Raw genomic sequence first — 25,991 nt, forward strand, 5'->3', positions numbered from 1 at the left:
CCACGGTCTTAGTTTGCATGCAACAAGGCCGTGAGCTCGGCCACGAGCGCGTCGGCGGTTGGGCGCTCACTTGGAATCAGCCGCCAGCATTCTTCCAAGATTGGAGCGCATTCGCCAGCAAACTCGAGCGTCGGGCGCGTGCCGCATGTGACTTTGTCTACAAATGCATCGCTGGAGAGCCCCACGAACGGGTTGGGATAAGCTGACGGCGTGACCAGCTCCCACAGAAACACACCAAAGCTCCAGATATCGCTTGGGTACGAGTACCTACCATCCATGCGTGGTTAGCACACACCAGGAAGCGATTCCACAACGTGCGTGGGACTCACTCGTGACCCCCAGCCACTTCGGGGGCGATGTAGCCGGACGTGCCAACTTCTTCGCATGGTTTCACCCCAGTGTACACAAATGCACTGCCGAGGTCGCATAACTAGCCCAAGAACTCATGGAACGTTCATGGCGGGCTCGACACACCTTGGCGGTTGGCATGACTCCGTCGCTTCCAACGCCAGACAAGAGGATGTTGTGTGACTGGATTGCACGACGTTAGGAATCGAAAGTCGACGTTCGTCGGGTTGAGGCAAATGCACCTTGATGTCGCGATGGACAATGTTTGCTTGGTGTAAATACGCAAGTGCACACGCGATTTGAAGGGCAATGTATCGTTTCTAAACAGGACGCAAGTCCGTGCTTCGAGTTTCCAGCGCATTTCACCTGCTCGAGACGGATGGATGGCCATAGCCGTGGGTTGTGGCGGCATGCGTGCACGCTGGTTCGTCGAGTGGACAAGATGTGAGAAATCGGATGTAACCTGTGACAACATGCAAGTTCGCACCTGCCGCCATCCATGTACTCTGTCACGAGTGCCAAGCGCGGTTCGAGTACGACTCCAACGAGCTTGACAATGTTGTTGTGGTCGATGGCCATGAGCACGTCAAGTTCGTGCCGAAATGTCGTCACGACGCCATGCGGGGGCACAGATCGTCCTTGCGCTTCGTATCGAAACTCCTTGAGAGCGACGGCATGACCGTCAACCTGGATCTGTTTCACGCAAGCATGGATGCCTTCGCCCACAGGCACTCCTCCACGAAAGTCGTGGGAAGGCCAGAGGTGCACCCTGGTACTGCTGCGAACCGTCGCTTCGATCTGAACCAGCAGTGCCTTGGTTTCTTCCTCCTGCGTCGCTCACGTCAGTCAACCTTGGCATGAAATGTTTGATCGACTTGACCGAATGCATGGCAGGAGCTTTCGCGACGACGACTCGAGACGTTTCCACGTGTTTCAACATGGCTTTCTTCATTCGCAGCTCATCCCCAAACAAGAACTTTGCCGTCGGGGACATGGCAACTTCGACCTTTGGACTGGGGGGGACGATGGCGGGCGGCGTGGGGGTCTCGGGTTGCAGGACAAACATGAGTTTGATCTGGCCGGTGGGCTTTCCTCGGCGGTTCCTGAGCGGGTAGAACCCGCATCCTTGATAGGGGTTGGCCAAAGTACCAAACGACACCGTGGACGACCCCACGACGATGTCTTTGTCACAGCACCTATTGAGCACACGGACATGGAACTCTGACGGACATGGCGACGCTGAAGCAGGTGCCAGCGACAACACCAGCCACCCATTCGACCAGACAGGCGCTGGACCGGCAATTATCGACGGTTTGCAGCGCTTGGCATCGCTCGCTCCGTCGCCACACGCAACTTCGACGAATGGCCGAAGGCTGCGACTGCATAAGTGCGCTTTCCGCATGCGGCAGGGGTCGACGAGGTTGATGGCGTGCAAAGGATGCACTTTCAACGTCCACGTGGCCGACTTGTTGAAATCAAGTCGAGATCGGTGCCGTGCTTCATCCGCTGGGCTCTGCATACTGAAGCCATACACTGCCTCCATGCCTTGGAGCGTAGACAAGTACAGTGGTGGTGCAGAGAGGTGCGATGTCCGGTGGACAACGGCGAGCCTGTGGTTGTGCAGGATGATATGAAGGTTACAGGCATCTTGGGACGGCGTGGGGGACTGTGTCGATGCATCCCACGCAGGACGCTTTGGCGATGGGAGTTTGGAGTCGATGGGCGACATGCCGGCGGAAGATCGAGGCGGTCGAAGCTTCTTTGGACTCTCATGTGTGTGGCGAACCACATCCTGCACGGTGGACGGCGCAATGTACGGACATACGCTACCAACTCTCGCGCTCCATCCCCGAATAAGCTCGAGCACATGGTCTTGCTTGTGCATGGCGTGTATTCGATGGGGGCTGCCTTCGGGATGCATCAAGCTTTCTTTCCGAGGGCGTCGAGAGCCTTGAGTGGAATCCGGAAGGCGAGGTGGCGATGTCGGGGGCGGTAGCAGCGCCTGCATCGTAGGTGAGCCACACATGGACCAGAATCGATGCCCCCCACCTCGCAACGCAATGTTGGCGATGCACGCGCGTGATGGTGAGCCATCCCCCGTGGCAGACACTGGAAGCAAGGCAACGATTGCTCGGCCTGCAGTTACATTTTTTTGAAAAACTGTTTTGCGCCGTGTTATCGTGGAAAAACCATGATGGAGGATGTGGAATCGAGCGCAAGCAAGGGTGACCCAAACGAAGGTAGCGACGTTGCCGTGCTCGAACCGAATCCATTGCTGTCATTACCTGTGGAGTCGAAACTCAATGCGCCTCCACCTTGCGAGTTGCTGCAGACCAGCTCAACCAAGCTGCCACAAGAGACCTCGGAGGTTCCTGACACAAGTCATGTCGTTCCCAGTGGTGCCGAACTTCTAAATGTTCCCGACGTGCCATCTCCGGTTGATGCGACCGCAGCATCAGAGATGAATCAAGTCGAATTGCCCAAGGTAGACCTCATGTCGGTGTCGGCGGCAGTCCCACCCGCCCCAATGATTCCCGACGTCCTCTCCTTGGCCAATGCCGACTTTGTCCGCCCTCCAGATGCTCCTGCCGCAATGTTGCAGCTCCCCACCGCCAACACTGACCATTCGTCCCCAAACGAGCCTGACCCCACGCCAGCGCCGTCGCCATTCCGTTTGATTTTGCAAGATAATGCAGTGTCTGTCCAGGAACAGAGCGTCATGCCGTCATCAAGTTTTGCTTCCAGCGGTCGCAAGTCTGCGAGAGCGGAGCAACTCACGGTGGAAACGTCGACTGCAGTCAGTCCCCGGCAGAAATCGTCTCCGTTGCACGTGGAGGTGCCGTCGTCCCCTCGCCGCAGCTCCAAAACTAGCATGGCCAGCCCCCATCCGCCGCAGTCCCACGACGATGTCGCATCCGACTGGATGGTCTGTCGAACCGACGCCGGCGACACTTATTACTACAACATCCAACGACAGGAATCCCAATGGTCGACCCCCCGGTCCCTCCAACCACTCGACCGCCCGCCCCCTCTTCAAGCGTCCATCGAATTCGAGCCGGACTGCCTCCATGTCGCTGTTTCCAATGGAGACTTTGCTCGCGTCCAAGAACTTCTTGCAGCGGGCGTTGCGGTCGACCGACTAGACGACGACGGCCGAACGCCTCTGTGGTATGCACTGGAGCACTTGGATATCGCCGTCGTGCTACTCAACCAAAGCCACTCGAAGGAGTATATTGTGGCCCAGGACAACTTTGGCACCACGCTGTTGCATGCCGTCACACGGCAGCGCAACATTGAAATGCTCACGTTGTTGCTACTGCAAGTCGAATCGGCCGACGAAGGGTCGTCCGGTCGAATCGATGCATGCGACCGTGTGGATGTCGATGCTCGGGACAGCCACCAACAGACGGCGCTGCATGTGGCCGCGACATTTGGCTTTCGAAAATGCGTTGACATGCTCTTGGCCCACGGAGCGTCCCCGGCAGTGCTGGACGAAAACTCGCACACGCCCATCATGCTGGCGACGCTCGGAGGGCATGTCGGTTGCGTCCAGTTGCTGCAAGTCGCCCTGGCCGCGTTGCTCAAACAAACCGAAGTTGCTGTGCAAGCCATGCCAGTCCAGGAAAGTACGCGAGTCCATCAATTGCAGGAACAAGTGGCCGCGATGACAAGAGCGCTGGAGGCAAGCGCGTACTCTTTGCACTCGATCCATCAACCAGATGTGGGGGTAGGAAATGCAGCGGGCCAACCAACAGCTCCTGGGGGAAGTCGAGCGATGTCGCCGAAGCATGTCGGTGGTACGAGTCCCCTCTCCACTTCCGGCCTGCCTTAAGCCTCGTCGTTGATGTGGACAGCACATGCGCGAGAAAGAAGCACTGGAAACGGCATATCGCATCGCAAATTCGCGACTGGCAATGCTGGAGGCACTGGCGAAACGCACGGCCGAGGACCATCTCCACGCAACGCAATTGTGGCAACAAAAGGTCGGCCATTTGTATTCTGCTTCTAATTGAAAAGTTCAACACAAGTGGCTGCGAACAGGAGGCTGGTTACATTGAAGCCCAGAAGACGAGCATGGACGTGATGAAGAGCCTCCAACATGACGTTGACGCTGTCGTGGCCACCCATTATTCCGTGCAAAACGCTCATGTCAAAGGTCCAAGCACTTCCGTCCTAGCCCAATCGCTCGACGCTTCTGAAGCAATGCCTGGGAAACGCAGCCGCGTCCCGAGTTCGAACGCTGTGACGGAAGACCTCCCGTACGACCACGATTGGCCAGGTCACGACAACGACCTACGTGATGGAACACTGGACGGCCACAGCCAGCTCCACTTGTACCCCGGTGACCCGACCGAAGATTCAGAGCTGAACCAGGGTATGGAGCTAGCTTTTGTAGCTGTGGCGGTCTTTCATGCGTACTTTCGTAGCATCGCCTCTGCGGCGATCCACCGGTCGCGTCGACGCCGTGTGGACGCAATTTTTCATGAATGCTGCTGCAGCAGCCTCTGCGAAAATCGATGGACGTCAACAACTTGCCACTCGTGGACTCATGCAGGCCGTACTGGACGCTGACATTGACGACGTTCAAGCGCGTCTTACGGCTGGCCAGTCGCCCAACCAACGCGACGGGCTCCAGCGCACATCACTGCACCTGGCGTACGCTCGTTCTGTTCTGCATTTGTGTGACGAGGGACGACAGGGCCGATCGAGGGGATACCGCGATGCTGGCGTTGCTGTGCGACTTTATGGGCGACATCGAAGCCCGCGATGCCAAAGGTAGCCCGCCGCCTGGATGTGTCGATTTGGAGCTTTCGTAACTTGTGTCGACAGGCAACACACCTCTGCACATTGCTTGCTTTCGCGGCCACGTGGGATGTGTTAAATTCTTGCTGGAATCAGCCTCGGACGTCCACGTCGCCAATCAAGACGGCGAATCCGTCGTCCATGCAGCTGCAAGCGGAGGCAATCTACCCTGCCTTCGATTCGTGCTCGAGGTAACTCTGTGCTGTGAAAATGAACTCATGGCTGTGAACAGTACGGAGCATCACCATTCGATCGCAACAAGAATGGCGACACTGCGTACGACATTCTACTCGAACGCGACGGCCCCGTCGCCCACTTGCTGGATTGCCTTCAAGAAGCCATGGCCCCGAAACATCCCAAGGCGTTGCGGGGCACGTCTGTTCCAGTATGACCTTGAACTATGCCCCTCTCGGTCGACAAAATCGCGCTGAATCCTTGTTGGAATGCGTACACGCAGGAAGCCCAGTTTACGAAGGTGCAGGACGACGTGGACGAGTTTGTAAGCCCACCTTCGAGTCCACTGCCGCAGTCGCCACCGCATGAAGTACACATCTACGACCGTGAGAACGACGCAGACGACGAAGAAGGCTCGGACCTAGCGATGCGTGGCCAGATGCGTGGCCATGAGCAGCAGCGAGGGATGCAGTCCGATGGATGGGGTGGGGTACGGCCTATCAATCACCATGAGAATACAAGTCTTGAAGCTTTTCATCCTAGTGGATTCGCGGCACGGCGTCGTCTATGTTTGGTCTCGCTCGGGTTCAACCCGATCGACATGCTGGTGTGGTCGTTGACGGCAAAACAGGGCTGTCGTCGCCACTGAAACCTCCAACCGATGCAGAAGTCCTCACGACGACCAAATACCATGAGCTCGTTCCACCTGCTCATGTCTCCGAAGCCATGCAGCACGCGCAGGTACCGAACGGCACATATGATATGATGCCGCTAAATTCGTCCTCTACCAAGTCGTCGCAGTTTGCGACGACTCCAGCACCCACGACGCTCGAGCTACCACAGGACATTGTCCAGGCCATGAAGGCCAACAAGGCTGCCCCAAATCGGTACGCCATGGCTGTTGGGCACCCCAGGGCCATGCAGCGCAGCACATCCCGCTACGTCGACACGTACTATCCGCAGCTCCATGCCAATTGATGCGACAATTGATTCCACCAATCAGCACGTGCCGGGCACTTGAAGTTCTTGAACAAGGCAAGTACGCTTTCTATTTTATGACTAGATTTTTGTATACAATAGTATAAAACGAACCATTCGAGTGGGTTCTGAACGTTTCTACTTTTATTCCGGCCGCCGCCGCCGCCGGCTCTGAGGGCCGCCGATCCGCTGCTCCGTATCCCCACCACTGAGAGAATCATCATGATGCAAGCAGACGACATCACATATGGGGAAGGGATTGACCTGGAATCCCAGCCACTGGTACGATACTTCGTGTGACGACGGGTCGGCTTGACCTGTTATGCGAAAGATTGACGCAAACGTTCCTACTACGTGTATGCTCACCCTGCGGGTCAAAACGCTGAGCGAGAAGCCGTTGAACATCGATATCAATGCCACGGCCACCGTGGGCGACCTGAAAGACATGATCAAGACAAAAGGACATGCGGAAGGCAAATTCCTGAGGTTAATCCATCAGGTTGAGGTTACATGTCGTTGATAAAGGCATCATGATTGTGTGGGTGCAGGGGAAATTGCTCAACGACGACAAAGCCGTGCTGTTGTCTTCTAACGTGAAGAATAACGACTTTATACACTGCGCCATGAGCAGCGTCCCGCCCAAGTCCCTTGTTCAACAGGTGAGGTATCCTTGCCCCCCTTCCTCATGGTTTCTCAATAGATGACACATCAACAAGATGATGTTGCGTCCGACGAGCCAAACCATCGCCGCGGATTTGATTGTCTACGCGATACTCTGACCCGCGAAGAGGTGCAAGCATTACGCCTGCATTTCTATCCACAGGTGTCAGCCATGATTAGTCAGTCCGTTGCGCGGGAAGGTATGTGGCACTCGTTTCTCAAGCTCGTGTGGTATTTGCTCACGAAAGCGCAGGCGAGTCTGTTGAAGATCGTATTTATCGAGTAGAAGAAGAGTGGATGGCAGCGCAAGGGCCGCAATCCGAATTCGGTAAGCCGCTGTTGCATGTGGATTCACATGAACATTGTGATGGTAGCATTGAATGTTCGTCCTCGTGGGGGCCACATTACGATGGAGTCTTTCCACGACTCAATCCATCGCATCGATATGCCTGACATGCCGCTGATCGACAACGAAGGCACGACGGTCGACATGATCTGGGGCGTGGCCATGGGCCTTATCCTCGGGTTCTTTATGCTCTTCTTGGTACGTGCGCCTACGTTCCCTCACCTGAAGGAACTCACGGGGGTGTAGCTGTGGGAGCGGTCAATTCCGCGTCGACAAAAGCTAGGCATTGTCGTCGGTGTCGCCATCAACCTCCTGCTCAACTTCATGCAACGCCTGACCCCTGAAGGAAGTTAGTCTGCCGGTAATAGGACATAGTTATATATAACTGCGCCAGCACTCATGCAGCGAACAGGCTCTCATGACCGTGGCCATCGTGGAAACTCAATGGCACCTCTGCAAGTCGGACACTGCTATCATTCCATCAACCACACATGCCACCGATAAAAACATCGATGCAGACTCCCGTAGTTGTCGGACATCAGTCCGTCGCCTTTGGGTAGACTGCACGTCCCGTGTGGCACGAGCATCTCTGGACCACAGCGTAGTAGGTGATACTCTCAACGGTGCTCTCCTTAAGGATGCATTCGATGCACATTACCAGCCTCTTCACCTACGTCCTTCTGCGGCCCCATCATAAGCTACGAGACGTCACCCGCTACGATTGTCAGAGCTTCGACTCGACAGTCGCCATCAACTCCTGCTCGACATGTTCAAAATTGCTTTGTTGTGTAACCGGAATTGTATCTGGTGTTTTGTATGCACATAGAAATAGTAGTATAAATGCACCATTCGTCCGGATACCGTCCCCTCTGGCTGCCTCCGCCACTCTTACGACCAAGTCCGACCGCCGAGACCATGGTGTTTGCTGGAGCCGCCAAGTTTGTCCGCTACTACTTCGACAGAGAGCCTGTGGTGGTGCTGTCCACAGTGCTGGGCGCCGTGGGCGTCCTGTCGCCTCTGGTCATTGTGCCTATTCGCCGCAACCTCGGATACCCCACTGACCAGTACGACGGCCCGATCATCCCAGAGTCATTCAAGCCCAAGCAAAACTAAAGTTTCCCTGCTGATGATGCTCCACCGGTCAAGGCGATACAGCGACAACGTGCTGTTGCTAGAATGCGTGTGCATACGATGTGTCTGAGCAACTAACTAGAGCAACGTTTGAATTCAATTGTGTCATAACGTCGCCAATGGTACAGATTCCATCGACACTTGGGCGTACCCCTGGTCCATTTCGCCAAACAGGCGCTCGTACGCGGTCCAGAATTCCGTCGCAGACTGCATCTCGGTGCGGCCAAATCGCGACGCAACCAAACGGCGTCGCTCGGGGCTGTCGGGAAGGTTGCACATGGCGAGGCATATCCGATGGGCTTCCATCTTTATTCGTCGGACAGACGTCGCGTCTTCTTCACTCACATACGGTGCCATGTGCGTACGGATTGCGTCTCGCACTCGTTCGTTTAATGGGCACACCTTGACACAGAATTCGAGGAGGCGGAAGAGGTGGCTTCCCGTGAGCAACTCGAGCGCCCGCGCCAATCCCGACAACTGACCCACCCCGGGGGATTTCGCCAGCTTTTCGAGCAACTGACCAGCCTCTAGTGTCGCATTCTCCGCGGCGTCCAAGCAACTGGAACCGTTCACATGCGGTGAGTTAGCCTGCATGTCTGCGTGGTTGAGGTACCTCCACAAAAGCAGCACCACCGCGTGGCCATACTGGTCGTTGGCGTAGTAAGTCAAGAGTCGAGTGGCGATTTCAGCCTTTTCCAAGTATGTGGCGACGGGCAGCACAGTTGGGAGCGCCATGCGAAGGTGGTCTGTCGTGCTATGTTCACGAAGGAGGACATGGAGGAGGTCGCTGGCCTGCAGGCATGGCCATCAGTCGTCGTTCACAGTTGTTTGGCATACCGGCGTCACGTGGTCGTCGTTTGCAGCATTGAGACAGCGCCACGCTAGGAGCTTCTCAAACCCCTGCAGTTCCTCGTTGATCTCGTCGCGCAACGAGTGGATTTCGACCTTCTTCGCATGGTTGTTCATGGCTACGACCACCATGAGCGACAGTTGCGAGGGGGACACCAGACCGGTCGCAAACTCATTGAATTTGGCTTCTACTTGGCGTAGCGCCGCTTTGCCGAGACGATGCGTCAGGCACACGTTGAACACTTCAAACATCGGGTCCGGGTCCCATCCCCACACTATGCATGCATACAGTTGTGAATCGTCGGCGCGGTGATGACGAAAGACCTTTCACGGCCTCTTGGAGCTTTTCCATGCCCCAACACACAAGCTCATCGACCGAGAACTGCGCCAGCCGGCACCCTTCTTCGTACCGAGCCTCCATGTCCTTGTTCCACTCGTCACGGCACTTTTCAAACGCCATCGGGCGGAGCACGGCCACTCGAAAGTGATACGCAATCAAGTGCGCCGACTGTCGGCCACTGGTAATGGCAGCTTCCCGTCGAGTAAGTACGTTGGCCAAATTGGCGGTGTGCAGCGGCGGCGTCGACTTGAGCAACCAACGAGATACCCCTTGCGCTACGTGCACTGCTGACGGAGGCGAAGCCAGTGGGTTTGCGCGATGCGAGCGCAGCGGCTGACCAAATGTGTCGCTTTTCAAGCCACGCAGCACTGCCACAAGCGCCGTCTGCACAGAGGCCACCGACACGACCTCCGTCGACGAGTGATGGCAGCCATAGGCATGCTGAAACGCATCAGCCACGAGGGAGCCGAGGTTTGATGGGCATCCCACGACCATGCCGTGCTGGTTGAGGAGGGACACCACGTCGTCGACAGGAAGCATCGTGACGGCTGTCGTGACGGGTTTGTGGAACAGGAACGCTCCAGTGACGACCCCCATGAGAAATGTGACTCGCCGGGCCTCGATCGCCGCAGTGCGTTGCGCCAGGCGGGTGGTCGGGTTATCCCACTTGGACTGGGCGACCAACGTGGAGCGGAAGCCAAAGTACAGATACCGCTCGCGCTCGAGCTTTCGCTCGATGTATCGCTTCCGAGCCGAGATGCCGCGCTGCAGCGTTTGAATCAACTTGGCCTGCACTGGATGACGTTAGATCTAGCGAAAGAAGAATGGTCGTGGACGCACAGCTGAATTGCGCACGCGTTGGTGCAAAGTATACTTGCGCCGCTCGATGCACATTCGAAATGCCGATTGTATGCGGGTCGCGATGATGTCGTTGTAACCACCGCTCGCTTTCGCGACATGGAGTTCGACGCGGCACTCGTAATGGAGAAACTGGACCAGCATGTCGTCCAGGATGAGGAGGATCGCTCGGCGCTAACGAAAGCACGTTTATCGGGGGAAATGGAATGCTGATTGCACTTGCCTCGTGTTCCTTGGCCTGGTACGACGCCAGCACGACATTGGTGGCTCCTGGTCGCCGACTAAACGACTTGACATATGTGCGGGAGTACAAAAGCGCGGCTTCTTGCTTCTGGATCCACAAGACTGTATTCGCCATCACGATTTCTGCCATCGACTTCGCGATTCGACACACGTCATTGAGCTCGTCCGAGGCAAACCCAGAGTCTGCGGCCGACATGGCAGACGGTGGAGGCACCACTGCTTCTGTTGACAATTCCTCGGAGGAAATGGACGGAGCGTCGACTGCGGCCTCGGGAACGAATGGCGGTGGGCTGCTCTGGTGTCGCTGGAGCGCAAGCTCGACGAGGGCATGCATGTCATGTAGAAACATTGCACACCACGCCTTTTGAAGCGTTAGCTGAGCTACGTGGTCGGACGCCACGTGCATGTTGTCCATGCGAAGGATAACCCGCGCCAGTTCGTGTTCGTTTACGTGGATGTGGAGGGGCATCGCGGGGAGGTTCAATTCAGACGAGGCCGGGTCGGGACTCACTCGAAGACTGAGACCGTTCTGCACAGCCACCGCTTGGACACGAACAGCATGAGGCGATACGTCGGGCGCGACATCTTGTTGCATCGACAGGACGACATGACGAGAAGGCGGGGGCAGCAGCACGACTTGATTGTGCTCGACACCGACATGCGACGCCAACGTCGTGGTCCACATGGGCGAGTACACTTCGAGTTCTTCGTCGGCGAAGTAAACGGCCGCGTCGGGCGCTGAAAGCGTCAGCCCTTTGGGCTCAAATGGTATGGTGCCTGTGGCATGTGCAGCCAACAGAATCGTCGAGATTTTCTCGGACACTGCGATTGTGACGTCGCCCGATGACAGGAGGTGGATCGAAATGGTGCAGTCGACATCGACACCCGCATCGTTCTGGATCATGCGCGGCAACGCGAGAAGGAGCTTCTGAAGGGGCCTTCGAAACGACGCGATCGACGTTGACGACGGAAGCGACGCCCGCTTGGTCATGGTCAGAACCTTCTCCGGCACCATGAAGATCATGTGGCTGTGGTCTTGAGTATTCTCGACGCTGCGGGGCAGTTCCCGGTCGCTGCGGCGGCGATTCAAGATGCGCTCTTCTGCCGGGTCGGCAAAGGACGCAGCAGATTTTTGCCCTTTGAGCTTGGTGGCTGGTGGAGACGCGAACGAGGTCAGGGAAGTTGTGCCTCGAAGGGATGTGGAGGAGGGCGAGGCGGACGTAAAGGTAGTGTCGACTGGGGGGGAGTTGAGGCGGGTTTGGTTCGGTGGGGTTGGAGAGACTGCCAAAGGCGCCACCACCGCGGCAGGACTCGCCTGCACCTCGTCCTCTTCCAGTGGAAGCAACACCCGGGCATGGAAGATGTCGTGGCTTTGATGCAACACCTGGTCTTGCGTAGGCATCGAGTCGTCGATTTCATCTTCGTCTAGCATCCGCTGCTCCAAGATCTGACGCGCAACTTCTGCTTGCAACTCTTTGCGCTCTTCAAAGATGGGGCGGATGATCACGCGGTGCGCCAAGTGGGCTGCTTTCGATCCAAGGGCCATGGCAACTTTGTCCACGGGGCGCAGGGGACTTCGTGGTTTCGACGGCGACCGAACGATGTCGGACGGTGCCAAGTTTGGAACTTCGTCGAGGGGCACGTGGTGCCGCGTCTGCTTCACCGACAACACGGGCTCGTACAGCGTGATGGATGGCAGCTCCAGCTTGATGCATTTCTTCTTGGGTCGCTTCGGCTGGAGCATCGCCGCGAAACCGTTTCAGGACGTGAGGGTTTCAAAGTCATTCTACGACAGGGTGGCTGTTGATGCTGCCTTGTGCGAAATGTCTGCTTTAGGTTGCTGCCCGGCGCCAAGCACGAACGGGATCCGAGTCATGCACGGGGTTGTGTTGGGGTGATTTGACGATTGACGAAATCTTGGGATCATATTGTGTGTGCTGTGGAGCCTAGATCGTAGCTCTGTCGCGACAGTCGCAACGATCGTGCAGCTGACCTGTGCCATCTATCCTTGTTGGCGATGTTGGCGATGCCCCTTGAAGGGCATCCAACCCATCCACGTCAACCAAGAGCACTTTCATTCAAAAATGCACGAGATTTCTCGCAAAGCTACAAAAATAATCTAGAGAACAGGGAGAGGGACTTGGTAGTGGTGCAGAAGCAACCATCACCTGAATCACGCCCCAGAGAGCGGGGGAGAGCGGCGTAAGGCCGACCCTCCCGCTTAGTGCTGTCCTTGAAAGTTAAACATCGTACCGCTGCCCGTGCCAAACGTAAACTGTTGCGCCGCGGGGTCTTCCGTCGGCAACAAGTCGTTCTCTTCTTCGTCTTCTCCGCCAAAGTAGGTTTCAATGATCGCGAGCGATTTTCGGTACACCTCTGCAAACCACGATGACATGTCAGCGCTACATCGTTGCCCACCAGATCAGCTCTCACCCAACGCTTCGTGGTACTGCAACTGCTGAATCTTGTTCACGCCGTCGTATTCTTCCACGATGAGTGCCATCTTGTTCTCATCCGAGAGCTGTTCCTCTTGTTCTTCAGAGCCCATGCGTAAAATGTTCTCCAGTGCATCCAAGCACACGCAAATAATCTTGGAATCCGTCGATTCAAGCAGGGCCACAAGCGGGGGAATGCAGCCTGACATGAATTCGTTAGTGAAGTGCCTTGATGGGGATCACATATCCAACAACGAACCTTGTTGGACCATATAGTGGAGTTGCTCTCGCGTCCCCCCCGACGAAGCGTTCGAGATGGCCCACGCCGCTTCCTTGCGCACTTCGAACTCGCCCGTGGCCAGCAATTGGATCAAAGGGGGCAAAATGTTGGCGTTGATAACAGCCTGGATTTGATCGGCGCTGCCAGCCGTGATGTTGCTCACCGTCCAGCACGCTTCCTTCCGGATGCCCTTCTTCGGGCTCTGCAACAGCGGCAACAACCGGTTCAACGCGCCTTCGTTGATCACAAACTGGGTCTGGAGGTCGTCGCCAGTCACAATGTTGCCGATGGTGCGCAAGGCGGGCGTTTGCACCGACGAGTTTGTGTGCAAGAGCAGTTCGATCAGGCGCGGGACCACGCCTGCTTCAATCACGGCTTGAATCTTTTCGTTGGGGCCGTCCGAAAGGTACGAGAGCGCCCAACACGCATCCGTCAGCACATCTTGGTCTTGCGAGAAGATCAACCGCGCCAATGTGGACAAAGCCGGGCGCACCAAGTCGAAGCGCGGTTGCGGCTTGCCACGGCAAAAGTTGCTCAAGGTCCAGGTCGCATTGCGCAACATGCTAGGACTTGCACGTTCCGAGAGCTGATGCAACAAAGGAAGCACCGCACCAGCTTCAAGCACGAGGTCGCGGCACGCAGGGGAGTCACCCGAGATGTTACCCAAAGCCCACACCGCTTGTTCACGGACTTCGTCGTTTGGAGACATGAGCAAATACACGAAAAGCGGGACAGCACCATTCTGAATCACGATGCGAGTGTGGTCCGACGTGCCCGACGCAATGTTCGTCAAAGCCCAAGCGGCTTCAAATTGAAGCTTGGGGAGGTTCTCCGCTTTCAAGAACGCTGTGAAGATTGGCACGACGTTGAGGTTAATCACTTCTTGGATGGGGGGGTTGTTTTCTAGGAAGTCTGGTAAGCCAATTGTTGTGAAGATCAGCACCACATACCAATCGAAAGAAGCTTGCGGAACTTGGTGACTGCCGACAGCTGAACATCGATGTCTTGCGAGTTCAATTCTTCCACCATTTCAGGCAGTTGGGATAGCTATAAAAGAGAGTAAACTTTAGAGAGCATGTGGGGGTCACATACGTAAGCCTGGGCACTGGTGCTGGCGGATGCGCTTTCTGATGACGGGAACGGCGAGTCGCTGACCATGCCTTCAAAGTCGCCAGGGGCAGAACCCCCAACCATGCGACGGCGCCGGTTCACTTGCTCATCCTTCTTCGTCTTACGGATGTTGAGCGTGAGTTCTTCACGGCGGCGACGATTCTCGTCGGCATCAATACCCTTCTTGAAGTTCTTGTGGCGATCGTCGGGGCGTTGCATGGTGAGAGCGTGCTGTGGAAATGGCGTTGTGATGGAGTCCAGTCAGTTGTCCTCATTAGCCGTGCCCCGGGGTACGCAAGAACACCCTTTATCGTTGAGTTTTACCCATCCAAAGATCTCGGCCTGGTTCAATGGAAACCTGTGGTCGTCCATACAAATATCAAGTTCGGTTGTTTATCTGACGGATTCGGGTGGGTGCATTTGTGGGTTTGTCCCAAACCTATCCTGGCGGGAGACCATCACTCCGACATACACCTACATTCCAAATTCGGAGTTTCGCGAAAGTGAAAGCTTCGACCGTAAGTACAACGCGAAGGCGAGGACATCGCTTGGAGAGGTTGGTGGATTGCGTCGGAATGGGCGCGGGCAACAGGGGAAGCAGTTCGAGTCGACAATGCAAGTTTGATGCCTAATGTCGTTAAGGTTTCTCAAGGGTGCCAGCTAGGCCGCCAAATTACGACTTGCATGCAAATGAGCTCTATTATCAATCTATTTGTCTTAATCGGACACGAGTTTGTGCGTGTTGTGGGGAATCTCGTACGCCTTCCACTCTTCCTTTTGCCGATGGGCCACCATGTGGTGGTCGAGCACTTCCTCCATCAACTCCTTGGTGAACTCCGAGTTGGCATTCCCGTACGCGGCGGCCTGGAAAGCAATCACGAGCTTGGAGATTTCACGCCCCGAGAATCCGTCGATGCGTTCGGCGACAGCGACCAAGTCCGCGGTCTCGATGTCCTTGACGATGATCTTCTTGGCCTTCGAGTTCGACTGCAACAAGTACTTGTCCACGTATTGCTGCAGCATGCGCACGCGTTCGTCCAACCCGGGGAGCATAAACTCGACCATTTCGTCAATGCGATCGTTGATGGCCCAGTCGAATTGTTCCGGTTGGTTGGACGCAAACACGATCATAAACTTGTCGCTGGCTTCGCCCGTGCGGTACAGGAACGCGTTCAAAGCATTGCGCATGTCTTCACTCATGACTACCCACACAACCCATCAGCATCCCACTTGGTCCGCAATTTGGAGAGACGCTACCAGCGTTGCTACGCTTTTGGAGAAACGCATCGGCTTCATCGACAAACATGAGCAACCCGCGGTTGCTGTGGGATGCCCAGTCAAACAGTTTGTGGATTTCTGTCACGCCTTCACGGCCGAGCGGAGCGACGTCACCGCCGGTCAAGATGGCGTACTCCAAGCCCGAGTGACGGGCCAAGGCCTTTGCAAACAGTGTCTTACCAGTACCGGGAGGACCTACAACGATGCCATTCATTCAGACGCGACAAGTCGCCAAGGTACCGTGCAGCAACAAGTGACGGAACGGCGCGCGGTTCTTCTTCGTGTTGAACGTGGACAACGCGACGCTGCGCAGACGTTCGTCGAGCTTGGGCTCCAGAACGACACCAGCGAGGGCGTCCGTGGGCGTTCCGAGGCGGAGGACGCGCTTGATGGAAGGAATGGGGTTGGCTAGCACTTGCACAATCGAGCGCCGCGACGTTTCACGCACCAACGACGGCTTGCCGAGTCGTGCTTCGATGTAACGACCAGTTACTCCCGTCGACACCTTGGCGGTGTACACCCCAAGCGCCAACACCGATAGAGACACCACTGTCGCCGTCAACTTTTCCGAGTCGCCGAGGAACGCCATGACACCAGTTCCGATTGTGTTTGTGGCCAACTTGATGCCTTCCATGACGGTCTCGCGGTATTCCTTGGCGCGCACGCGGGCCTCCTCCAGATGCAAGTCGTGGTTCAGGCGTTCTTGCTTGATGCGGCCTTCGACTTCTGCCGCGACCTTGGCCATTTCTGTCTTGGTACGCAATTCGGCTTCGTAGTCCAATGTCTTGCGGCGCGACGCTTCTTGGCGTGCAAGCATTTCTTCTTGTTTCTTGAGCTCTTGTTCCTTGAAAAGTTTTTGGGCAGCTTGCTGGTCGGCCCATTGCTTACGCTTCAACTGATCTTGGTACTGCGCGCGGCGCTGGTTGTGCTCCGTCTGGGCTTCCATGTTCTTGCGGTTTTCTTCGCCTTCCTTTTGAATGCGTTGCACTTCATATGCTTTGTACAGCGCTTCGTTCTCCTTGATTTTGGATTGGTGTTCTAACTGCTTGGTCTTTTCGGTCTCCTTCGCCATTTGGAAAGCTTCCTTGGCATACTTGGCCTTTTCCAAGTCACGGGCCGCCTTGGCAGCTCGTTCAAGACCCGTGGGGTCGAAGGAATAGCCACCTTGGTTTCCTCCAGACGATGCAGGCGCAGGTGCGGCAGCAGGGGCCGCGGCGGCAGGGGTGCCTTCAGGTGCAGGTTTGCCGAAGCCAAACATATCGAATCAGGGAAGGGCTTCAAAACCAACAATAATTGCCTTGGGATGCCGCATCTCTGTAGGCCAATTTAGCGTATACGTTGAATACGTTATACTCCCTTGGAAGATGTTTAAACGTGACCCATGCAGAAAAACGTGCGGCGGTCACTTCTCCATGACATGACAACCAAGGGATGCTTCCGGAATCGACATGGGATCACCAGCGAAGGTGTATCCAAGCCCTCAGCACTGAGTGCCCCGACGTGTGGTATGGGCTACAGTAGACGCCGAAGGACATGGACTGGTGTGACAGCCTTGTTCATTCAAGGACGAGCACAAACCACCCTGAGTTTACTTGTGACCAACGTTAGTGTATTCGCACAAGGCAAAAGAATGCAGGTGTTGGTGCCAACTTCCTCTGTCCTGACTTGATGAATCCTCTGTGCGTATACCCAACGGACAGCTTGTTTGGTCGTCGTGCACATCAGAGCAAACGATGGCACAACATTAAGAAGACGTCGTGATCAAGAACCCACACCCCAACATTATGGTTCTTACAATATCTGGAGACATTGTGATAGAATCCACTCCATCGAGAGGCCCTCACCCTGATAGATCTACCGAGTTGCACGATGAAGTCGACATAGGCGACTCTCAACCTATTCTTCGACGTTTTCCGTGCCCAACCCCTTGTAGGTCGACACTTGGACATGTTGGACGAGGGTGTACAACTTTTCCTTGGCATCTTCGTCTTCGTTACGCTTGCGCGAGAGACGGACACGGACGCGGTAAGGAATGTTGCGCACACCTTGGGACCAGACGAACTTGTTCAACTTGGAGTCGATACGAACGTCAGTGGTGCCCATGGCCTTTTGGGCGAACTTCTTGATTTCGCGGACAGCCTTGGCAGCCTTCTTCTTGAAGGTACTAAAGCAAGGTTAAGGAAGTCTCCAAGGTGGGAGCTACAGATGATGATCTGAAGAAACATGCACGTATATATCGTCAAAAAGGATACGCTCCATGCAGACGCTTGTGGAGGTTGATCGTGTAGTCGCGGGACACGACATCGGCCACCGTCGAGGTCTTGGTCTTCTTCGTCGATTCTTTGGCCATTTTGCTTGAGCTCAGTAGGGTCAGATAAGGAGTAAAGCCGACGCTACCCACGTCGCGGTTGGCCACGACGCCGTCCAAACTCAAAGCCAGTCGTTTTGCTTCCCGACCCCTATGCATTTTGACCAATCCAATGCACATATTACACCAATTACTGTATCCGGATATCCGGATAGATCGCTCTAGGAGCATACAAGGGCAACATGGTCATGACCTTTACTTCGTCTTGCCTCGGTCACAATTGCGCAGGTGACATCTATGCATCGCTCTTGGCTACGCTAATGTGGTACTCGCTCAATTGGTCGGCGGTCACGGGACCTGGCGAGCCAGTCATGAGCTCGTTACCCGTGGTGGACTTGGGGAATGCAATCACATCGCGCAAGCTACGGCAGTCGTTTTAGCGCCGACCAGGGAGCACGAACAGCCGCGAGAATATACCTTGGAGCTCCGCATAAGATAGCGATGAGTCGATCCAATCCCAACGCTATTCCACCGTGGGGAGGGGCGCCGTGGCCCAGCGCATGGAGCAAATGTTCAAAGCTCTTCTTCTGCAACATCGAACGGAGTGAAGTGGTCATATTTTCGAAGTAGAGTTGGTCGTACTTGGATTTCAGGCAAGTTGAGCACTTGTTGGAGCACTGACTGCTGCAGCTCCATCGAGTGTAAACGAATCGACCCACCTCCAAGCTCCCATCCGTTGCATACAAGATCCATGTGCTGCGCTTTTATCTTCAACAATTCGTTTTGCATGGCCGGTTCTTCCCACGCATTCTTCCCAGTGGCCAAAAGGGCTCGCAACTTGGGGAGGTCTTCCTCGCACGGGGCCGTGAACGGGTGATGCGTCGCCGACAACCCTACCGGGAAACAAATCAACCTGTCGACCTGTCGTACCACTTCTTTACCAATGCCATCGTTGTCCATTTCAAACATGGGAAAGTCCACAACCCACAAGTGGTTGTAGTTGAACGGGTTCAGCTCTTCTTGCAAGTGTCCCTTGGCATAGAGAAGCTGCGAAGCTTGCAAGCGCATGCGACCCAACAGAGTGCACGTAGACGCATACGAACCACCCGCGAGCAACAATACATCATCGTCTTCGACACCCAATAGTCCGTTCACTTGATTCAGCTGCTCGGGGGACAGTTTCTTGGCCAGCGACGATTTCCACGTTTTGTTGTCCTAGACACGGACCTGGCGTCATGAAGTGTTCCAGGAACGAACGCCAAAAAACCTCTATCTTGACCGCGTACACGCCACGACCATCCACCGACAGTCGCTTCGAGAGGGCTTCCAGTTCCGAAATATCTTTGCGAGAAAACCCGCCCTTGGCCAGTTGCTTGACGTTGATGGCGCGAACCACGTCCGTTGAGTTGGTCGAGCCAAAGAGGTTGGCAGGAAGAATGCTGGACAAGTCCTTCATTTCAATACCAAAGCGCGTGTCGGGTTTGTCGACCCCGAATCGATCCATCGCTTCGGCGTAGCTCATGATGGGAAACGCATCGTCCAACGACACATTCGCACACATCCAAATGGCTTTCACCATTCCCTACAGATCTCTCCCATCAACACGGCGAGGTCGGAGACAGATCGTACCTCGATCACGTCCATAATGTCTTTTTGAGTCACAAACGACATTTCCAAATCGATCTGCGTGAATTCCGGCTGGCGATCGGCACGACCTCCTTCGTCACGGTAGCATCGCGCCAATTGAAAGTACCGGTCCAACCCGCCCACCATGAGCAACTAAACGCGGATGCAGTGAGGCCTGGCTTGCGTTATGGGTCAAGCTGTACTTGTTTATACTGTTGGGGGCTTTGAGTGAGGGCGTAAAATTGGTTCTTGTTGCGAGTTGGCACCAGAAACTCCCGGGCGCCTTCCGGAGTGCTCTTGAACAGTGTCGGCGTTTCAATTTCAAGAAAGCCGTGGTCACACAAGTAGTTTCGCGCTGCAAGAACGTGAGAGTATTGTTCATGGATCCATTGGAGGAGCACCCGTCATCGATACGTTCGACCGCAGCACGAGGTTTCGCTGCAACGCCGGGCGACGCAAGTCCAGGTATCGATGGCGCAGCCGCGTCTCTTCGTTGGCCACTTCCGAACCAGAGGATACCTTGTTCAATGTGAGCATTCAACCGCATCCACGTATTGTCTTCCCTACCTGCAATGGCAGCGGAGCAGTTTGATTGAGTGTGTCGACAGAGTCCACAACCACTTCCACTGCACCAGTATCCATGTTCGCGTTGATCATATCACTGGGGCGGCCACGAACCTGCTTCTTATTAGCTCGTGTCAAGTGAGACTGAAATGTACCTGGCCTGTGACACGGATCACAGTTTCTGGCTTGAGCAAATTGGCGCTGGCGACGTGGTTGTCCTTGCCGAACACCAGCTGTGTCGTGCCATGACGATCACGAAGCGATACAAACGTCATTGGGCCAAAAGACCGAACCGCATCCACCCACCCAGACAGTTTGATCGTTTTTCCTACGTCGACATCACGCAGCTCACCGCAAGTATGTGATCGAAACGCATGCGTCGACAACACACGACTGGGGTGGTGAATGCCACCATGAAGCAAGATGTTCCTAGAATGCGCTGGAATGTACATATGAGCGTCCCTTCCATCCTCACTTCGAAGCTTTACCAACGACTCGCGCAGACAACCGGTGCATCATTTGAACGGTGCGAAGCAATGACCATGCGTCCAAAAAAGCGCCACATCAAACCCTTGAAATACTGTACGTCCGTAAATAGAGTATGCACCTTAAACAGTGTGTCCTCTGAATTAGTAATACTAACTATACTACTAGATGTGAAGTGGCACATCTGTAAATAGTGTTATGTTGTCCTTTCTGTCATGAATTAATGTGGCGCTTTTGCTTACAACCGCACGAATCTTCTGAGAGGATCGGCTGGTACCCCGGGTTTCAACTGTTCGTACATTGTGTGAAGGCTGGAAGCACGAAAGAAACGAAATCCCTCTCGCTTGAGTATTTGCTGCTAGTGTTGGGTCCGTGTTTGTTGTCGTGCGTGCCTCCGGCGATAGTAACTCCACCACAGGTCCCACGTTGTGGTTTTTTTGACTTGGCAATGCTCTCTCCACAAACTGCGGACGTGTCAATTGTACTGCATTTCCAGCTGCTTCCTGGCTTGACACCTAGGTTTACCAAACATATTGCTGCACGTTGTGTTTTGCGAGAGATGCAACGGGAGACGTTCACCGCCAACGAGATAAATATCGTTTCCCTTGAATTGTCAAGTGCCATCGCCGGGCAAGGTCTTCTCCACCTCAAGTTGGTAGTTTGGTGGGACGTTCGTTTGGTTCAACATGCACGTGCCGGGTTTGATTGGCTTGATGCGGCCGTCATCGCCTCCATCCATCGACGACAGAAATTTTCGAAAATATGGGGAGGGGGGTCGGAAAAGATTTTTTGGCAGGGGTACCTTGACATTTCAATACAAATTTAGAGATGTTTGGTATTGTCAGGGGTAGGTAGGATCATTTCGTTTTAGTAGGTCCCAAAGCTTCTTTGACATAGATCGGATCTCTCCGTGCCCCGGTGATCAATTTGGCATTTGCAACCAACCAAACACACGGGAAGCACGTGCTTCTCGTTGTCGCCAGCCCACCACGTCACAACTTGGAGGGATGGCTTCGCCGACCCATGCAGATATCCTCGCCAAGCCGTATGTACGCGGCGAGACGGACCTCTTTGAGTACCTGACGGCGCTCATGTCGACCAAGATCTTGATCTTTGACGGTGGCATGGGCACGATGATTCAGAAGCACAAGTTCACAGAAGAGGAGTACCGTGGTGAACGGTTCAAGGACTGGGAGCACTTGGTCAAAGGGAACAATGACTTGTTGTCAATTACCCAGCGTGACACGATCAAGGCAATCCACAAAGAATACATGACTGTTGGTGGTGCCCAGCTCATTGGGACCAACACGTTCTCTGGCACGACAATTGCTCAAGCGGATTATCACATGGAAGACTTGGTGTACGAAATTAACTTTGAAAGTGCCGCGTTGGCACGCGAAGCTTGTGATGAACTCACGGCGCTCGACCCCTTGACTCCTCGCTTCGTAGCGGGGTCGATTGGTCCTACGAACCGCACGTTGTCAATATCTCCCAACGTGGAGGATCCTGGCTTTCGCAACATCACATTCGACGAGCTTGTCCAAGCGTACTACGAGCAAGTCGAGGCGTTGGTGGATGGCGGCAGTGACATTCTGCTCGTCGAAACCATCTTCGACACGTTGAACGCTAAGGCCGCCGTGTTCGCCGTCAACAAGTATCAAGAAGATAAGGGCAAGCGAATCCCGCTCTTTATTTCTGGTACAATTGTCGACATGAGTGGCCGTACGTTGAGTGGCCAAACGACTGAAGCGTTCTATGTGAGTCTCCGACATTCCAAGCCGTTCTGCATCGGTCTCAACTGCGCCTTGGGCGCGAACCAGATGAAGCCGTTCTTGCGGCGGCTGGCTAACGTGGCCGAGTGCTTTGTGTCTGTTTACGCCAACGCTGGTTTGCCGAATGCGATGGGCGGGTACGACGACGACCCGTTGCTTATGGCCAAGTATTGTGGTGAATTCTGTGAAGAAGGACTGCTGAATATGATCGGCGGGTGCTGCGGCACGACACCGCTCCACATCAAGGCTATTGCAGACGAAGCCAAGAAGTCAAAGCCGCGTCCGCAATACATCCCGAAGGAGCCGTTCATGTGGCTCTCTGGGTTGGAGGACTTGATCGTGACAAAGGAACGATTTGCGTTTCTCAACGTTGGCGAGCGATGCAACATCAGTGGGTCGATTCGCTTTAAGAAGCTCATTTTGAAGGGCGACTACGGCACTGCGATGGAAATCGCGCGCGCCCAGGTCGAAGAAGGCGCAATGGTCGTCGACGTGAACGTGGACGACGGGATGCTGGACGGCGTGTCGGCCATGGAGCGCTTCCTCAAGATTGCAGTGACCGAGCCCGACGTGTCCAAGGTACCGTTCATGATCGATTCGTCCAAGTTTCACGTCGTCGAAGCCGGGCTCAAGTGCGTGCAAGGCAAGTGCATTGTCAACTCGATATCACTCAAAGTTGGGGAAGACGAGTTCATTCGGCACGCAAAGATCGTCAAGAGCCACGGCGCCGCTGTTGTCGTCATGGCGTTCGACGAGTTCGGTCAAGCGGCGACAGAGGAGGAGAAAGTTCGCATTTGCAAGCGGTCGTACGACATTCTGGTCGGCCCTCGCGTCGGGTTTCCCCCGGAGGACATTGTGTTTGACCCGAACATTTTGACAATTGCCACCGGGATGGAAGAGCACAACAACTACGGAGTGGACTTTATCAACGCGTGCCGAGTCATCAAGGAGCAAAACCCGTACTGCAAGATCTCGGGCGGAGTGTCCAACTTGTCGTTTGGGTTCCGTGGCGTCAACGTCATTCGTGAAGCGATCCACAGTGTGTTCTTGTACCATGCCGTCCAAGCAGGCATGGACATGGGGATCGTGAACGCCGGGATGCTCCAGGTGTACGACGACATTCCAAAGGACCTGCTCCAGATTGTTGAAGACGTCGTGCTCAATCGCTACCCTGAAGCGTCCGAGCTGCTCTTGGAGCGTTCGTTGCTCGAGCGCGAAAAGGCCGAAGCCGCCAAGAAGGGCGGCACCGGAGCAGCCGTGGCCCAGCAGGAATGGCGCACCAAGCCTGTAAGTGAGCGCTTGACCCATGCGCTGGTCAAGGGCATTTCCGACTACATTGACGCGGACGTGGAAGAGATGCGGTTGTTGTGCGAACGGCCGCTGCACGTCATCGAAGGGCCGCTCATGGACGGCATGAACGTAGTCGGGGACTTGTTTGGGTCGGGCAAGATGTTTTTGCCCCAAGTGATCAAAAGTGCACGCGTGATGAAAAAAGCCGTCGCGTATCTGCTGCCGTTCATGGAAGCGGAGAAGCTGGCCCAGCAAGCGAAGGACCGCGCTGACGGCATCGTAAGCGCCGACATGGACGAAAACAGCATGTACGCGGGCAAGGTCCTCCTGGCGACTGTCAAGGGCGACGTCCACGATATTGGGAAGAACATTGTCGGCGTCGTGTTGGGGTGCAACAATTACAAGATCATTGACGCTGGAGTGATGGTGCCATGCGAGGAAATCCTGCGCCTGGCCAAAGAACACAACGTCGACATCATCGGTCTCTCGGGGCTCATCACGCCATCGTTGGACGAAATGGTGTTTGTCGCAAAGGAAATGGCAAAGGCCGGCATGACCCAGCCGCTCATGATTGGCGGTGCCACCACGTCCAAGATGCACGCGGCTGTCAAGATTGCGCCGCAGTACTCGACCATCGACCATCCCGTCATCCACGTCTTAGATGCGTCCCGATCGGTTGTCGTCGTGGGCAACTTGCTCAAGGAAGACGAGAAGGCCGATTTTGCAGAGGAAATTCTCGAGGAGTACGAAGAGTTGCGCGAGGACTACTACGCGTCCATCGATGACATCAAGATGATCGCGTACGACAAGATCTGCGCCAAATCGTTCGCGATCGACTGGACGGCAAGCCCTCCGTATGGCAAGACAAACCAACTCGGAAACCGTGTCGTGGATGGCGTGGCGCTGGCGGACATTGTCCCCTTCATCGACTGGAATCCGTTCTTTCAAACGTGGGAGCTACGCGGCCGGTACCCCAACCGTGGGTACCCCAAGATCTTTGACGACGAGAATGTCGGGGCGGAAGCGAAAAAGTTGTTTGACGACGCCCAAAAGATGCTCGACGAGATCATCGCCAACAAATCCATGCAAGTCCGTGGTGTGTGCGGCATCTACCGCGCCGCTCGCAAGGGCCAAGATGTCGTCTTGTACCACCCCGAGCGCCGCGACGAAGAAATCGCCACCTTTGCAATGTTGCGCCAACAAGCCGAGAAAGAAACCGACGAGCCGTACATGAGCTTGTGCGACTTTGTCGCGCCGGTTGAGACTGGGTTGGAAGACCACTTGGGGATGTTTGCCGTCGGGTGCTTTGGCGTGGAGGAGCTCGCAGCCGAGTACGAAGCCAAACACGACGACTACTCCAAGATCATGGCCCAAGCCATCGGCGATCGCTTCGTTGAAGCCTTTGCCGAGTACATTCATCGTGAGATGCGCACCAAGTTCTGGGGTTACGCCGCAGACGAGAGCCTCGTCCAAGAAGACCTGCTCAAGGTCAAGTACGACGGCATTCGACCGGCCCCGGGGTACCCGTCCCAGCCGGACCACACGGAGAAGAAGACGATGTGGAACCTCCTACAAGCTGAAGCGCTTGGCCTCAAGCTCAGCGAGAACTTTGTCATGATGCCGGCGTCGTCGGTGAGCGCGCTGTGCTTTGCCCACCCCGAGTCGCAGTACTTTGCCGTTGGGAAGGTCGGGAAAGACCAGATCACTGCGTACGCCCAACGCAAGAAACAGAGTGTTGAGTTCACGGAGAAGTGGCTGTCCCCCATTCTCAGTTACGACCGCGACTAAATCGCGACGCACTCTCAAGGCATGCCATCCCAAGCTGATGCCATGCCTGAACACGCTATCGCACCGGTCATATGTGCCATTGCGTGGAGATTGCAAGAGCGACCCTTGTCGTGGGCGCAGAGATAGCTGCCAAAATAACAAGATTGTGTATTATTGCGTCACGTGAAGGACAGATTGTACAGTGACATTTGTTTTTTTAAATAGTAGCTGGAAGGCGCTGTCACGACGCAAAAGGTTGGTTTACCGGCATATACAGGGCGGAATCTCCGAGAGTGGGTTGGGTTGCGTCGCAAGCGACGTTTGGTTCTTGCAGTGCATCAGAGT

The 25,991-nt window shown here is 55.2% G+C and overlaps 12 protein-coding genes across 16 annotated transcripts; 6 read left to right on the plus strand and 6 right to left on the minus strand.

Annotated features, from left to right (window-relative positions):
* Positions 1 to 8: 8 nt before the first annotated feature.
* On the minus strand, positions 9 to 2,233 carry H310_01114 (TKL protein kinase; the record flags this gene model as incomplete). Its single annotated transcript, XM_008864141.1, has 7 exons — positions 9 to 267; positions 330 to 430; positions 475 to 531; positions 591 to 668; positions 715 to 769; positions 836 to 1,176; positions 1,229 to 2,233. 7 exons carry the CDS (start codon positions 2,231 to 2,233, stop codon positions 9 to 11), a joined length of 1,896 nt encoding a protein of 631 aa, XP_008862363.1.
* Positions 2,234 to 2,542: 309 nt separating this feature from the next.
* H310_01115 (hypothetical protein) lies at positions 2,543 to 4,361 on the plus strand (the record flags this gene model as incomplete). Its single annotated transcript, XM_008864142.1, has 4 exons — positions 2,543 to 3,974; positions 3,998 to 4,038; positions 4,080 to 4,145; positions 4,203 to 4,361. 4 exons carry the CDS (start codon positions 2,543 to 2,545, stop codon positions 4,359 to 4,361), a joined length of 1,698 nt encoding a protein of 565 aa, XP_008862364.1.
* Positions 4,362 to 4,422: 61 nt separating this feature from the next.
* Positions 4,423 to 5,542, plus strand: H310_01116 (hypothetical protein; the record flags this gene model as incomplete). The annotated part of the gene is made up of 5 exons (XM_008864143.1): positions 4,423 to 4,723; positions 4,776 to 5,004; positions 5,048 to 5,124; positions 5,179 to 5,342; positions 5,384 to 5,542. 5 exons carry the CDS (start codon positions 4,423 to 4,425, stop codon positions 5,540 to 5,542), a joined length of 930 nt encoding a protein of 309 aa, XP_008862365.1.
* A 197-nt stretch (positions 5,543 to 5,739) lies between these two features.
* H310_01117 (hypothetical protein) lies at positions 5,740 to 6,437 on the plus strand. The gene is made up of 2 exons (XM_008864144.1): positions 5,740 to 6,066; positions 6,118 to 6,437. Exons 1-2 carry the CDS (start codon positions 5,893 to 5,895, stop codon positions 6,301 to 6,303), a joined length of 360 nt encoding a protein of 119 aa, XP_008862366.1. The 5' UTR covers positions 5,740 to 5,892; the 3' UTR covers positions 6,304 to 6,437.
* H310_01118 (hypothetical protein) lies at positions 6,427 to 7,994 on the plus strand. 5 transcript variants are annotated; one of them, XM_008864147.1, is made up of 8 exons: positions 6,427 to 6,585; positions 6,635 to 6,802; positions 6,852 to 6,962; positions 7,004 to 7,163; positions 7,217 to 7,291; positions 7,338 to 7,507; positions 7,556 to 7,670; positions 7,722 to 7,994. In XM_008864147.1, exons 1-7 carry the CDS (start codon positions 6,526 to 6,528, stop codon positions 7,661 to 7,663), a joined length of 852 nt encoding a protein of 283 aa, XP_008862369.1. In that variant the 5' UTR covers positions 6,427 to 6,525; the 3' UTR covers positions 7,664 to 7,670; positions 7,722 to 7,994. The 5 variants fall into 5 exon arrangements, with proteins under 5 accessions (XP_008862369.1, XP_008862368.1, XP_008862370.1 ...); XM_008864146.1 differs by having other exon boundaries at positions 6,635 to 6,962; XM_008864148.1 differs by having other exon boundaries at positions 7,217 to 7,507.
* Positions 7,995 to 8,169: 175 nt separating this feature from the next.
* On the plus strand, positions 8,170 to 8,580 carry H310_01119 (hypothetical protein). The gene has a single exon (XM_008864150.1). The coding sequence runs from the start codon at positions 8,225 to 8,227 to the stop codon at positions 8,420 to 8,422; it is 198 nt and encodes a 65-aa protein (XP_008862372.1). The 5' UTR covers positions 8,170 to 8,224; the 3' UTR covers positions 8,423 to 8,580.
* On the minus strand, positions 8,172 to 12,499 carry H310_01120 (hypothetical protein). The gene is made up of 7 exons (XM_008864151.1): positions 10,711 to 12,499; positions 10,470 to 10,661; positions 9,614 to 10,418; positions 9,451 to 9,564; positions 9,278 to 9,408; positions 9,054 to 9,232; positions 8,172 to 8,999 (listed from the first exon to the last, which is right to left on the minus strand). The coding sequence occupies exons 1-7, from the start codon at positions 12,472 to 12,474 to the stop codon at positions 8,546 to 8,548; spliced, it is 3,639 nt and encodes a 1,212-aa protein (XP_008862373.1). The 5' UTR covers positions 12,475 to 12,499; the 3' UTR covers positions 8,172 to 8,545.
* A 273-nt stretch (positions 12,500 to 12,772) lies between these two features.
* Positions 12,773 to 14,795, minus strand: H310_01121 (hypothetical protein). The gene is made up of 5 exons (XM_008864152.1): positions 14,538 to 14,795; positions 14,396 to 14,492; positions 13,425 to 14,348; positions 13,164 to 13,367; positions 12,773 to 13,106 (listed from the first exon to the last, which is right to left on the minus strand). Exons 1-5 carry the CDS (start codon positions 14,772 to 14,774, stop codon positions 12,952 to 12,954), a joined length of 1,617 nt encoding a protein of 538 aa, XP_008862374.1. The 5' UTR covers positions 14,775 to 14,795; the 3' UTR covers positions 12,773 to 12,951.
* A 440-nt stretch (positions 14,796 to 15,235) lies between these two features.
* On the minus strand, positions 15,236 to 17,121 carry H310_01122 (hypothetical protein). The gene is made up of 3 exons (XM_008864153.1): positions 16,074 to 17,121; positions 15,813 to 16,028; positions 15,236 to 15,757 (listed from the first exon to the last, which is right to left on the minus strand). Exons 1-3 carry the CDS (start codon positions 17,089 to 17,091, stop codon positions 15,273 to 15,275), a joined length of 1,719 nt encoding a protein of 572 aa, XP_008862375.1. The 5' UTR covers positions 17,092 to 17,121; the 3' UTR covers positions 15,236 to 15,272.
* A 467-nt stretch (positions 17,122 to 17,588) lies between these two features.
* Positions 17,589 to 18,292, minus strand: H310_01123 (hypothetical protein). Its single transcript, XM_008864154.1, has 2 exons — positions 18,086 to 18,292; positions 17,589 to 17,997 (listed from the first exon to the last, which is right to left on the minus strand). Exons 1-2 carry the CDS (start codon positions 18,181 to 18,183, stop codon positions 17,730 to 17,732), a joined length of 366 nt encoding a protein of 121 aa, XP_008862376.1. The 5' UTR covers positions 18,184 to 18,292; the 3' UTR covers positions 17,589 to 17,729.
* Positions 18,289 to 20,877, minus strand: H310_01124 (aspartate-tRNA ligase). The gene is made up of 11 exons (XM_008864155.1): positions 20,820 to 20,877; positions 20,487 to 20,770; positions 20,335 to 20,445; positions 20,169 to 20,286; positions 19,971 to 20,122; positions 19,771 to 19,920; positions 19,409 to 19,723; positions 19,083 to 19,356; positions 18,784 to 19,034; positions 18,619 to 18,728; positions 18,289 to 18,563 (listed from the first exon to the last, which is right to left on the minus strand). The coding sequence occupies exons 1-11, from the start codon at positions 20,848 to 20,850 to the stop codon at positions 18,437 to 18,439; spliced, it is 1,923 nt and encodes a 640-aa protein (XP_008862377.1). The 5' UTR covers positions 20,851 to 20,877; the 3' UTR covers positions 18,289 to 18,436.
* An 885-nt stretch (positions 20,878 to 21,762) lies between these two features.
* On the plus strand, positions 21,763 to 25,839 carry H310_01125 (methionine synthase). Its single transcript, XM_008864156.1, has one exon. The coding sequence runs from the start codon at positions 21,825 to 21,827 to the stop codon at positions 25,665 to 25,667; it is 3,843 nt and encodes a 1,280-aa protein (XP_008862378.1). The 5' UTR covers positions 21,763 to 21,824; the 3' UTR covers positions 25,668 to 25,839.
* The last annotated feature ends 152 nt before the right edge of the window (positions 25,840 to 25,991 follow it).

Source organism: Aphanomyces invadans (genome assembly GCF_000520115.1).
Source record: "Aphanomyces invadans strain NJM9701 unplaced genomic scaffold supercont1.2, whole genome shotgun sequence".
Classification (NCBI taxonomy): domain Eukaryota; phylum Oomycota; class Saprolegniomycetes; order Saprolegniales; family Verrucalvaceae; genus Aphanomyces; species Aphanomyces invadans.